Source organism: Sander vitreus, chromosome 2 (assembly GCF_031162955.1).
Source record: "Sander vitreus isolate 19-12246 chromosome 2, sanVit1, whole genome shotgun sequence".
In the NCBI taxonomy this organism is placed as follows: Eukaryota; Metazoa; Chordata; class Actinopteri; order Perciformes; family Percidae; genus Sander; species Sander vitreus.
The window spans coordinates 22,424,326-22,436,565 of NC_135856.1; the positions used below are offsets into that span (position 1 = coordinate 22,424,326).

The following is a 12,240-nucleotide window of genomic DNA, read 5'->3' on the forward strand; positions in this document are numbered from 1 at the left end:
AAAGATAAAGCACCAGGTTTTACACTAATACTGGTTTAGATAATCACAGTAGTTGAAGCAGTTACTTTGAAATTATCTGTTGGATAGGTTCTGAATAGTTTTTTTCTGAGTAATGCCTCGGGTGACAGCATATAGTCTGTGCTCGTGTATGGAGGATGTTACCCAGGAAATTTGTTTAATGAAAATATAATTTGTTCACTGTATTACAAGAGGATAATAACAACAGTCACATTGTAATGAATGAAAAAAACAGGCGATGAGGGAACAAATTCTATAGGCTTGGTTGGTGTGAAAAACTCAACACATTCAAGCCCTTCACATTTAGTCAGACATAAAGTCTCAGGGTTGCTTTGAGCTTCATTTCTTGAGTGTGTTTAATTAAAACTAGAAGCATTGTCCAAATTTCCTGGCATCTCTCTACCGATATAGGTTTTGTTGTCCCTTTAAGATTTATTTATTTTTTTGTTTTAAAATCAAAGTTTACTAAGTAAAAATGAAAACCTATGTGGCTGGAAAAGTACATAGAAATAATAGTTAATGATAAAATATAAAACATAACCTTGCTACTAGGATCACAAGCAATTAAAGTTTGCCTTCTCGTAAAGTGCTTGTTAAAAAAATAAAGAAAATGTATATGTTAATGTATTGTAGTTCTTGGCTTTTTTTGTTTATCCCCCCCCCCTCCCCTTCCTGGTCTTTAGCTGGTGTCCCCAGAAAAGTGCATTGGTTGAGAAAAAATGATCGACCATATCTTGGCCAAGAAGGAAACTAAATCAACTCGTCTTCATTGTCCATGAAAAAAACCCCAAAAAACCCCCATGAAAACAGTTGATTATCAGTTAGAACTGATATCAGGAAACCTTTTTGTGAACCAATGCAAGAATACGAGAGGTGACGATGGCTGCAGACACACAATTTTTGTGAGTATCTGCGCATGAACTCCAGTTTATCCACAGACTCATACCAAAGGTGTAGCTGTACAGGTGAGAGTATGAGTGACGGGATGTGTTTGTTTGTGTGTCTGTAGTGAACTAAAAGAGAGGGGTTGATTCTTCTACACCAGGTTCTCGATGCCGGGTAGGGGCTGCTGTATTGGCACGGGGGGGTCCGTGCTGCCGGCCTGCTGGGCGAGCTGCAAGACGGGCATGTTGCACAGCGGGCAGACTTTCCTCACCTCCAACCACTTAATGAGGCACCTGGAAACAAAGTAAAACCACTTAGCATATGGTTAGGGCCAAGAAGATGGAGATGAATGGGTACAGTAAATGTAAACTTGGGTTAGCTTGGGTTCACTTGACACACAAAAGGTTATTCAAAGTCACTTTTCTAGCCCATATATTAAGCCACAATTAACAATTGTTTTGACACAATTAACGTGTCAACACTTCTGTTTATGAGCCTGGCAGGCTTCTGCTTAAAGGCTAATTCCGGTCGATTTCAACACGTAGCTACACAACACGTTGTTTGTAAATTTGGAGTGCTGTCGGTAGTGCGAAAAACGAAAACAATCGGTGTTGCCCAAGGGGGTAAGCTTCTCCTCACAACGCGTACCTCCTATGGCGCCATTTTGATGCTAACAAGCACTCACCCCCCGTTAGCATCCCATTGACTGCCATTCATTTTGACGTCACTTTGACAGCGAATAACTTTACATGTGAAGCGTTTAAAGACTTTATTTGTCCGTTGTTTATTTCTAAAGAAACACGATAATGTATAAAAGGCTCCATTACCTTGTATCTCACGTTATGGCTCCGTAGTACACGTTTTTGTAAAAATAGGCTAACGATTGTGTCAAAACCATGCGACTTACTGTCGCATAATAGACAAATTACCGTACAGTACAGGAGAAGCTCGCAGGTAGTTTCGACTTACATTAGCTGTTTAAGTTTAATTACTAATGTTAACTAGCATTTTAGTTAGCAATAATTAGCCTGTGTCCATGTTATCGCCTTATATATACCTACGCTCTCCATCTCTGCAAGATTGGGAATGATTGAGATTTCTCTTGGCACAGCTACCAGCAGACTTACAACTTTCAGACAGGCTGCTCATGTCACATTTACATCGTCTCTCTCAGTTGGAGGCTGCGCAGTAACGCTCAGCGCTCACTGGAAAAGTGCTTCTAATGGCCTTCACTGGTCTCCGTCCAGAGCAACGGGTTCTGTTGGTCCATTCTATATACAGTCTATGGTGTTGCCCACACCGTGTTATCCTCCTGCTAGCGTTAGCACCCAGGAGGCTGAAACCGGGCAAGTTTTAAACGTGCTTTTAGCCTCTTAACATGTTCGAAATGTCATTACAAGTGCCTACCCATGTGAAGTGATTCCTTCCCAGTGAACACAGTGAATCTGACTGCAGTAGATGTGAAAGAAATGCATAAAATGTGTGCTAATTCAGCTCTGTTTAGTTCCGGTGTTGAGATGGCAAGACGAGTGCTTAGGGACCGTCTACAAAGTACAACACCGAAAAGAGATACAAACATATTTATTAATTTAATGATTAAATAAGGTAGTGTCTCCAAACTTACCTCAATTATAACTTGTCTCCTGCTAGTTGTACTACAGCACTTATGCCGCTTTCTATTTACCTCGGAACTCGGATTTTCCGAGGTCAAAGTCGGAAACGCCCCCCGGACCTCAGATTTCCGAGCTCGGAACTCGGACAACCTTGCAGTAGCCCGAGTTCAAAATCCAACATGGCTGCCCCCTGTATCAACAGTTGTGAAAGCTGCAGTAACATAAAGTTATAAGCACTTCCGTCTTATTTGTCACTAAATCAGTCGTTCACACAGGCATGTTCAACTTCTATCTGTGGACATGTTGTTATGCTGTTTGCGTGCACAAAAAACGGCGTAATGCGTTATCAACTGGTATTGCTAACAATAGCTAACCGGGTTAGAGCTAATGAAAACAATGAAAATCCGTCTTTTAAATGGAACGCATTTAACTCGGGTATGACATCATTCCCAGCTCCGGCTTCCGAGTTCCAAGGTAAATAGAACGCGACATTATTTTAAAAAATAAGCATATGCCTATTTTTGAAAATAGTTTTGTATTTGTTTTCGGTGTTGTACTTTGTAGACGGTCCCGAAGTACTCGTCTTGCCGTCTCAAACATTGACTGTAAAATTTGTGGACAGAGCATGTGTGACGTCACCCAGTGGCTTGTGGAGATCTGCTATGAGTCGTCGAGTTTGCCGTTACGGGCGCAGCCATCCTGGTTGCGGAATGCGGATGTGATGATTTTAGACGAGAGGGAAGAGTGAGGGAGGAGCCCTTACACTCTACGTTACACACTTTCACTGGCAATCACATCATAGCCACGCCCTAAAGCACCCCCTGCTTTATGGCCGATTTTAAAATCAACGAGACCATAATTCCAAAAATGATCATTCTGTGTTGCAGAAGACTTGAAACTAGCAATTGAAACCATAAACTCATTATGAAAATGTTTAATGAGGTAATAAATCAAGTGAGAAGTGGATCACTTTCTCATAGACATTCTACAGAAACCAGCCTCCTTTTGCAACCGCACGTGTCGCCCCCTGCTGGAATTCAGACAGAATGCAGGTTTAAGGCACTTTAAACTTGCATTTGCAGCACTTCGCTGAACCGGATGCTTTGTCCACTAATATACAGTCTATGGTCTCAACACCGGAACTAAACAGAGCTGAATTAGCACACATTTTATGCATTTCTTTCACATCTACTGCAGTCAGATTCACTGTGTTCACTGGGAAGGAATCACTTCACATGGGTAGGCACTTTTAATGACATTTTGAAAATGTTAAGAGGCTAAGACAAGTTTAAAACTTGCCCTGTTTAAGCCTGTTTGGTGCTAACGCTAGCAGGAGGATAACACGGTGTGGGCAACACCGACTATTTTTGTTTTTTCGCGCTACTGACAGCACTCCAAATTTACAAACAACAGAGCTACATGTTGAAATCGACCAGAATTCTCCTTTAAGAGTTATATTTTGCCATAATTTTATGTATAATAGTATTATCTGTTATTCGGGATGAATTTAGCTCATCATAAACCTATTGTATTGGCACACATGCTGGTAAATAAGTAAAAAGTAATTACAGTAAAGAAATGGCAAATGCATGTTTGCAATCATTTAGAAAACGGTACAGTCATTACATAGTTTGTCCACCAGAGGGCACTGACAAATGAATCTTTCAATTTAAGATGTCCAGCACACAGTACATGTTTTTGACACATTTTTTTTTTAAACAAATTGAAGAGAACCTTTCATAAGTGTCTGTTTATGTTAAAACAAATGAACATATATTAATATTGTATAGCGGATTTTTTAAAACTTCTCAATATTGAGGTTACCTAATAAAACAGATGGCTAGCAGAGAAGGGTTTTACATTGTAGGAGTGGTTTGATTTTCTTTGACTGTTTAGACTTTTATTCACCATGAAAACGTGTTATTACAAGAATCCATTGTACATGTCAAGAATATAAGCTGACCACAGCCTCCATTCACTGCGAAGAAGCAAACTACAAACGTTTACAGCCACTATTCAATTACACAAGAGCGTGTCATAAAAAAGATAAGATTTTGTGAGGATGGTCAGTGGTATGTAAGCTCCTCTGCGCTGGCAGTTGGAGCCATTTACCCTGTAGTCCTCAGTGGCTCTGGGCTGCTTTCACTCTCCTCCCCCAAAATAGTACTAAATCATGGGGTGAGGAGGAGACAGTATGTAGTAGCCATGTACATACTTTAGTTAAATATGTTCAACTCACACGTTTTCTTATGAACAAGTGTGACTCTCATTAATTGCATAAGGCCAAACATTTTGATTGTTTTGCTCTCCAGCTGTGGTGCTAGTACTGTCAATCAGACAGAGGCAGGCACTGTGCAGTTTTATTACATTCTCTATTCTGGTACTCCATTTTACAGTTTCACCTAACAGTTTATCTAGGAGTAACTTAAATGTGTAGCTGAAACAAGCAGTCAATTAACTTATTAAATGAATGTGAAGTGCAAAACATTTTTTTTGTTCCAGCTTTACCAATGTGGGAATTTTCTGTTTTATACCATTGTATACATACAGTGAATATCTGGTTTTTGGACTGTTAAAAGCAATTTAAAGATTGCCTTGGCCTCTGGGGAATTTTAATTGGTATGTTTCACTTTTTTTCTGACATTTTTAGAGTAAACTATTGATCAAGTAGTTGCAAAAATAATGGGAAGATTAATCAATGATGAGAAGATAGCATGCTCTTCACCACTGAATGTTTTTGTTAATGGTCTGCTTGGAATGTGTGTTTTATTTGTATAACAGCATGGCTTTATTTGCACACACACACTAAAAGGAGTGTTTATACAGTGGATTCAGTGAGTGGTGACAACTCTTGCAGCAATGGGGGGAGACACTAGGCAAGGGAGGTGTCGTGCCGATGTAAACAACTCAGGTGAAATGGTCCGGGCACATGGGGAGGTGTGTGGGGTAAAGTTGGATCATGCAATATATCATGTCCTGTGTAGCTCCGCACTTCACACAACTGGCATTACTTTTATATACAAAAATATTTAATTATTAACTTTTTGTTATCAACATGCTCTCTGTCCATGCAAACACATTTTTTTTATTTTACAACTGTTCACTGTGTCACGGATAAAATGCCTAAGAGTAGGTAAAGATGCATTGGAATCTATCTTTTGTTAAGGAAATCTGTACTGATCCATGTGTCCTTGACTCTGTGCGTGCGTGCGTGCGTGCGTGTGTGTGTGTCCATGAATGTCAACAAAACCTTATACTTACTTCCTATGAAAAGCATGTTTGCACGGACAAATCCCCAGCTCATCTTTCTGTTTGAACTCCTCCAAGCACACCGCACAAATCTGAAAGAGAGAGGGGGAGTTACAGATATTTTCTGAGGAGGGCATGCAACAATTTCAAATTTGTTGGTTGTTCTCTGGTGTTTGGTTCTTTCAGTCTTAAATTTGAACTTTGTGTTGGCAGATTGGAAACAAACTATCCAAACAACCATGGTCAAGCACTCATGGAAAACGACAACTGAGGCCAACATCTGCAAAAAAACTGACACAAACAACAGTGCAGCAACTGACCAACTGTGTTCTGTTATACAACTCTGAGAGAGAGGCTTCCTTTAGCGGCAATGTTTCCAGGGTAAGAGACTTAGAAAGAAGAAAGACTAATTTGAAAGACAGACACGGCCATAAAAGTGGACCCACAACACAGCGGACAATTGGTGCATTTTTTAACCTAATCTTTAAATTTTTTAATGGCTATCTAGCTCATGGGATTCTACCCGACTCTATGAGTGTATGATCCCAGTGCTCTTTGATTTTGTAGGATAGAACAGGTTAATAGCAGTGATAACAGTAGACCTTTATCCGTGACTGGTGTCCTTGTAAAGGTGACTGAGGCAATTCTGATCACAGACACACAGACACACGCACGTTTAGAGGTAGCTGGGATATATAATGGCTGTTGAGGAGGCATCCTAATCAGAAGGCAGACCCACATCAACTGTCTCTTTAAAGCAAAGGAACATAGGTTATCCTCCATGCTGTTGCCGGATGTCAGAGCCTGTCACCCCGTTCTTACAGGTAAGCCCGCACACCCTGTCAGGGAAACTCATTTTGGCAATTTATAAAATAGGTGAGTGGCAACACCATATATAATGTAGGTACATTAGAGTTGTAATGACAAGGACAACAAACAAATCTTAGGGAAATGGACATTTCAAATTGTGAGAAAATAGGCAAACACCTGCAAAAACACAGCACAGCATTCCCATCACAAAACTTCATCCAACCAGTGGGTAACATTTCCATAAAAGAGGGTTTTACTTTGGCACATTTGGCTGTCTAACCCTGCAACTGTTACTCCTTTAGCCACACAGATTCTCTTTTTCCCAGCTCTACTTTATAGAGGTGGATGGATAAGGAAGGATGAAAGGAACAGCATGGTGGCTCTTAGCTTTCTCTTCTGATGGTTTTTGGACACAGAGATCCTCTGTTAAGATGTCTGCTTTGCTCTCTTGATTTGTGAATAGAACAACACTTCTGTTCCTTTCAGTGCCTTGTCTATGGTGTCTCACTCTATAACTATAGAATCCACTATAAATAAACGCTCCGTAATGTAAGGCGAGCATGTCGAGCTGCTCCGCAATGACACAGAATGGCGGCCAGCTGCTAACAAATGATCTTGTCTAACAGTTAAACGGTAAACTGAATTATGTTTCTGAAAACATTTTAGGCCAGAAATAGGCAATACAGTTAACAGTGCTGCCTAGTTTTACCGTTTCATCTGAGTTTGTTCAGCCTCCATTTTTGCAATACAGTAAACAGTATGGCACCCACTTCCTGTTTCAATTGTATTTCAGCCAAACAGTGCACTAAAATATGTTTCTGAAAATATTTTGGGCGAGAAATAGGCAACACAATACAGTGACCGAATCTTATATTTGATCAGCCCTGCCTAGTTTTACCGTTTAATCTGAGTTTGGTCTGAGTTTTTAAAAAAGAGAGAGAGGGGCGTCTCTCTCTCTCAATCCGCTTCTATACTCTTTGTGAAATCACATTAGTTCTGTGATGTCGACACATGGACAAACTATTAACCAAAACCCCTCATTAATGACAGAAAAGATACTAGTAAGGATAAATGGCGTACTGGATTTGTACACAATAAAAACATAATAAACTCTTCACAAAGCATAAATATCTAAAGTAGGCACTATTGTCAACATACAACATAGAGATATCAATATTTTGGCACAAATATTAAGAGGCCTTCAATTTAATCTAATACCCAATGCACTGTAAACATTATCAAAATGAAAACAGCAATGAACTTTATAATGTCCGATACGACTACTTTAAGATAAGGTATAAAATGTGAAATCATTTCCTCTAGCCCATATGGACAGATGTATAAAACAACGGGATACAATCCTGTGGTTGCTAAACGTGTAACCTTAAGACGGGAGGGAAAACTGAATAGTTATTCTAGAATTACAAAGCAAATCCCGCAGCATAGAAGATTTGAGGCTAATCAGAGAATACTATACCAAGGCCAGTGTTTCCCCTAGGTTTACTGATTTAGACTGGCAGATGGGATGGAGGGGTGCTGAGACCACTGCACCATACATCGGTATGTCTTTTTACGGCGCTTTCAAACTAGAGTTTGTTTGCCCTGCTGGTGGGGTTTGTTTGGGCAGGTGAGAATGCGGCAATCACACTTGGGTGTGCACCAAAAGCTGATCAAATAAGCATACTGAGACCTGCTTGATGAGATGGTCTCGGTACTCTATCAATTGAACTCTGGAGCGGTTCGTTTATGGTGAGAACGTGATCCGACCTCAAACCGCACCAACTATATATACTCCGCAATGTGAGCTAATGTCTCCTGTAGTCAGGTGTGCTTAGCACAGAAACAGACAGCAGTCAAGCTCGCCATCCGTCACTCACTCCGTGGTCAAACCAGCCGCCGCTAAAATTGGATACACCGGCAGAGCAGAGCGAAATCTCGGTGACCAGAGCAGACGTAGTAACATTGCTCGCGAAATAATGTCTGGTTATTTAAATGAAATCAGCTGGTTTGACCATGGAGATGCATGAAATATGCACTAGTATGGGGGCCCGTTTCAGGAAGGAGGTTTAACAAACTCTGAGTCTAACCCTGATGTCTGAGTTGATTTACCCTGAGATGGGAAACTGAGTTTTCGGTTCCAGAACAGCTGATATGAGTTGGTTCAATCAACTCAGAGTAGGTTCACACACGTGCACCACCACAATAAAAAGGCAGCATGAATGGAGCCATGATACTACGATTCACTATGGTAACAACCACAAACAAACGGGTCGGCGGAAATACTCATGCGCACAAACAGCGAGTTTGAACATGCATTTTGTTAAAAAACAAGACAGCGGCTGCTGTAAAAGAGAGAGAAGTGGAGTGGGAGAAAATTGCTACTCGAGTCAATGCGTAAGCATTAACAGAGTATTAATTTCATATTTAATCACAGTTAACTGGTGAAAACTGGAATTGTATTACACCTATAATTTCATTTAGGTGCAATCCTGCGGTCGAAAAAGTAAGCTACTACTATATCCCATTCTGAGGATGAGGCACCATGACCATTAACAGAACTATAATGTATAATCATTTATTTCTTTTTAATGGCTCTCACTGGTTTGTCTCCAGGGAACACAACAAAAACGTTTAAAAAACGTTTCAGAGCGAGTCACACTTTTCTGCATACAGTGGCTTTAGGCTACTATTACAGTATGATCCGCATCACCAATGTTATAAAGAAAACTGCCGTTTGCAAAAAACGGTATGCGACACAAATAATCTGCTTGGATGTTAATAAAGCATGTCCACGATGGTGGATGTTAGTGATATGAGGACGGATATCTACATATCTGATGGACTGTGAAAAAAAAATACCTCTCAAATCGGTTATGTGGAAATGAAAATACATCTAGTCGGGACTAGAGATGGTCCGATACCATTTTTTGCTTCCCGATACCGATTCCGATACCTGAACTTGCGTATCGGCCGATACCGAGTACTGATCCGATACCAGTGTGTCATATATTTTATTATGTTTTAACAACTGTATACTACTATCCCTGTATGGATGTGATATTATTTCTATCTTTGCTGTCGGTCTGGCTCAGGTTAAACTCTTTGTGAAACATGAATGCCACAGAACGTTCTTTTATTATGCAGTTTGACAGTCAGTTATAACGGCAAAAGAACATAAATAAACTACTTTAACGTATTTTTTCTTTAGGGCTTTATTACGTGGAATCGGATCGGTGCATAAACTCCAGTACATTTTCCGATACCGATACCAGCGTTTTAGGCAGTATCAGAGCCGATACCGGTATCAGAACATCTCTAGTCGGGACTCAATATCATCTCCCAACGTAAACTCTCTGTGAAGTAATACAACTTTTTCATCAACGGGATCGTCGACAAAAGGACATGAAATGTTTGAGAAATAAACGTTTTATAATTTGCCTAACATAAACCAATACGTTTTTTTATTCATGCAGATAACAAACTGCATTAAAATGCGCCTGATACGGACTGAATGAATGAATGAGGAAATGAGAGAGAAGAAACCTTGAGTTTCTGGAGACTGAGAGAAACTTGCTCCCGACTAGGTTAGGTTCACAGACTCAGTTACCATAGTAACTTTCTGAAACGGAAAACCCAGAGTTTCCCTCAACTCAGGGTTAACAAACTCAGAGTTTTCACTAAACCTGCTTTCTGAAACGGACCCCAGAACACAGGACCTTCTCATGTATTTACTTTCTTGCTCCCGCCCCAGACACATCTGACCAATAAGCGGAGTGAACGTTCTTGTATGATTTGGATGCATTTTGGTATGCTTGGATTTTTCCAGGTGTGAAACAAAATCAAACCAAGGGGAAATTGTTTCAAGTTTACAAACTCATCAACTGATTCAAATCAAAGAAAACGAACTATAGGTGTGGAAACGCCCTTAAAGCTTGTTCACCTACCGTTACTACCGTTATTACCCTTACGAGCAATGTATCATTTAAAAGGCTAATTTTTTTAAATAGGGGACCGGCACAGTGATCACTCCACATTAAGCACTACAATACATCACTTTCAGCAAACTTCACGGAGAACAACAAGGGCAAAACAGCATCACCAATCTGTTGTAACCGCATATTCTCTGGTTGAGCCGTCTATGGGTCTAGCTCAGCTAAAACACAGAATCCGTCAGCGCTGTGGAGATAGGTCTGGCAATGCGAGACTACCAGTAGGCAAATGTTACCCACAATGTTATCTTCACTTCACCTGTTCAACGTTAAAATGACGATTGCACAACTAATGGGAGAATATATAGTAAGTGTGGTTAATTATAGGGATGCACGGATATGAACATATTTGCCAATACCAATAACCGATATAAACATTGCTAACTGATTTTACCAAAATCGATATGATATGTATAAAACAATGTTTCTATGATAATCATATTTTGTACCTACTGAAAAACATGCGTAAACACTGGGAATTTGTCTTTTTTTATTTGCAAAACATTTGAAAAAGTCCATAAATCATAGATTTACCGGATTGTTTCCTCTCATAAGGTAACAGGGCCACAATGAAAAACACAAGTAACTAACTAGTTTGTGGCTACTTTTATAACATGAAGCAAGTGCAACGCAATAACTAGGGATCATAAAACAAAATATCCTGTTTAGGTTTTATGACTTATCAGGGCTTTCCCTGCATTGGCAAGGGAGAGATCACTGAAGCCAAACTTGGCTTGTCACTAAAGAGAATAGCTGGTCCACCTTAAAGCCAGCCCAGCTTAAAGGTCCCATGGCATGAAAAGCTCACTTTATGAGGTTTTTTAACATTAATATGAGTTCCCCAGTGGCTAGAAATGGCGATAGGTGTAAACCGAGCCCTGGGTATCCTGCTCTCTCTTTGAGAAAATGAAAGCTCAGAGGGGCCGATCTGAAATCTGCCCCTTATGGAGGTCATAAGGAGCAAGGTTACCTCCCCTTTCCCATGAGAAAGAGAGAGACATCATGGCTTGCAAACAAGCAAAGTGGCAGTTGGTCAAGGCCACACCCCCACCCTCCACCTTGCCCCCCCTCTCTCATCCTCAATAGCATTTAAAGCTACAGACACAGAAATGGCACATCCTAAGGAAAGCTCATTGTGGAACTGGCTCTAGTGTTTGTAATTCTGCACCAAGGCTGAATTTAAGGAAAGAGACTTCAGATACAGTATTAGGGGACCACTAAGGCCTATATAAAAGCATCCAAAAAGCAGCATGTCATAAGACCTTTAACTTTGAGCCTCCTGTGCTGAACTTTTTTTTCTTTAGTATTTTGTAAAATGATTTCTGCTGCATTAGCTATACAAACCTTTCTACAAATAGATAATAGAAAGTGTAATCATAATAGATACTGACATTTTTACATGTTATTATTTAATGTGTAGTGTCATCACACAGTCTAGTCTTAGTTTGTTTTTGGATGTAATCACTTCTTTGCTGAGAATTTCTATTTCAACATAACCACATTTTGATTCTTTTTGAGCTTTTCTATCTACAATAGAAGTTAGTCCGAGAAGCCGATTACATAATGATTTCCTGCCTTAGTTAAACAGACACTAATTGCACACAGATTGTGAGAGTGAATTGAATGAAAGGCAAGCCACAATATCACCCACAGAACATCACAATCAGTTGAGAACT

General features: G+C 40.0%; 1 protein-coding gene across 4 annotated transcripts in view; it reads right to left on the reverse strand.

The window, feature by feature from the left end:
- Positions 1–214: 214 nt before the first annotated feature.
- rnf24 (ring finger protein 24) overlaps positions 215–12,240 on the reverse strand; it is a 39,416-nt gene continuing 27,390 nt past the window's right edge. For all 4 annotated transcript variants that reach the window (XM_078261407.1, XM_078261403.1, XM_078261390.1 and 1 more), the window contains exons 5-6: positions 5,778–5,857; positions 215–1,196 (exon numbers count right to left, since the gene is read on the reverse strand). In XM_078261407.1, the coding sequence (XP_078117533.1) occupies positions 1,055–1,196; positions 5,778–5,857 (222 nt within the window). In that variant the 3' untranslated portion in view covers positions 215–1,054. The remainder of the gene's footprint in view (positions 1,197–5,777; positions 5,858–12,240) is intronic.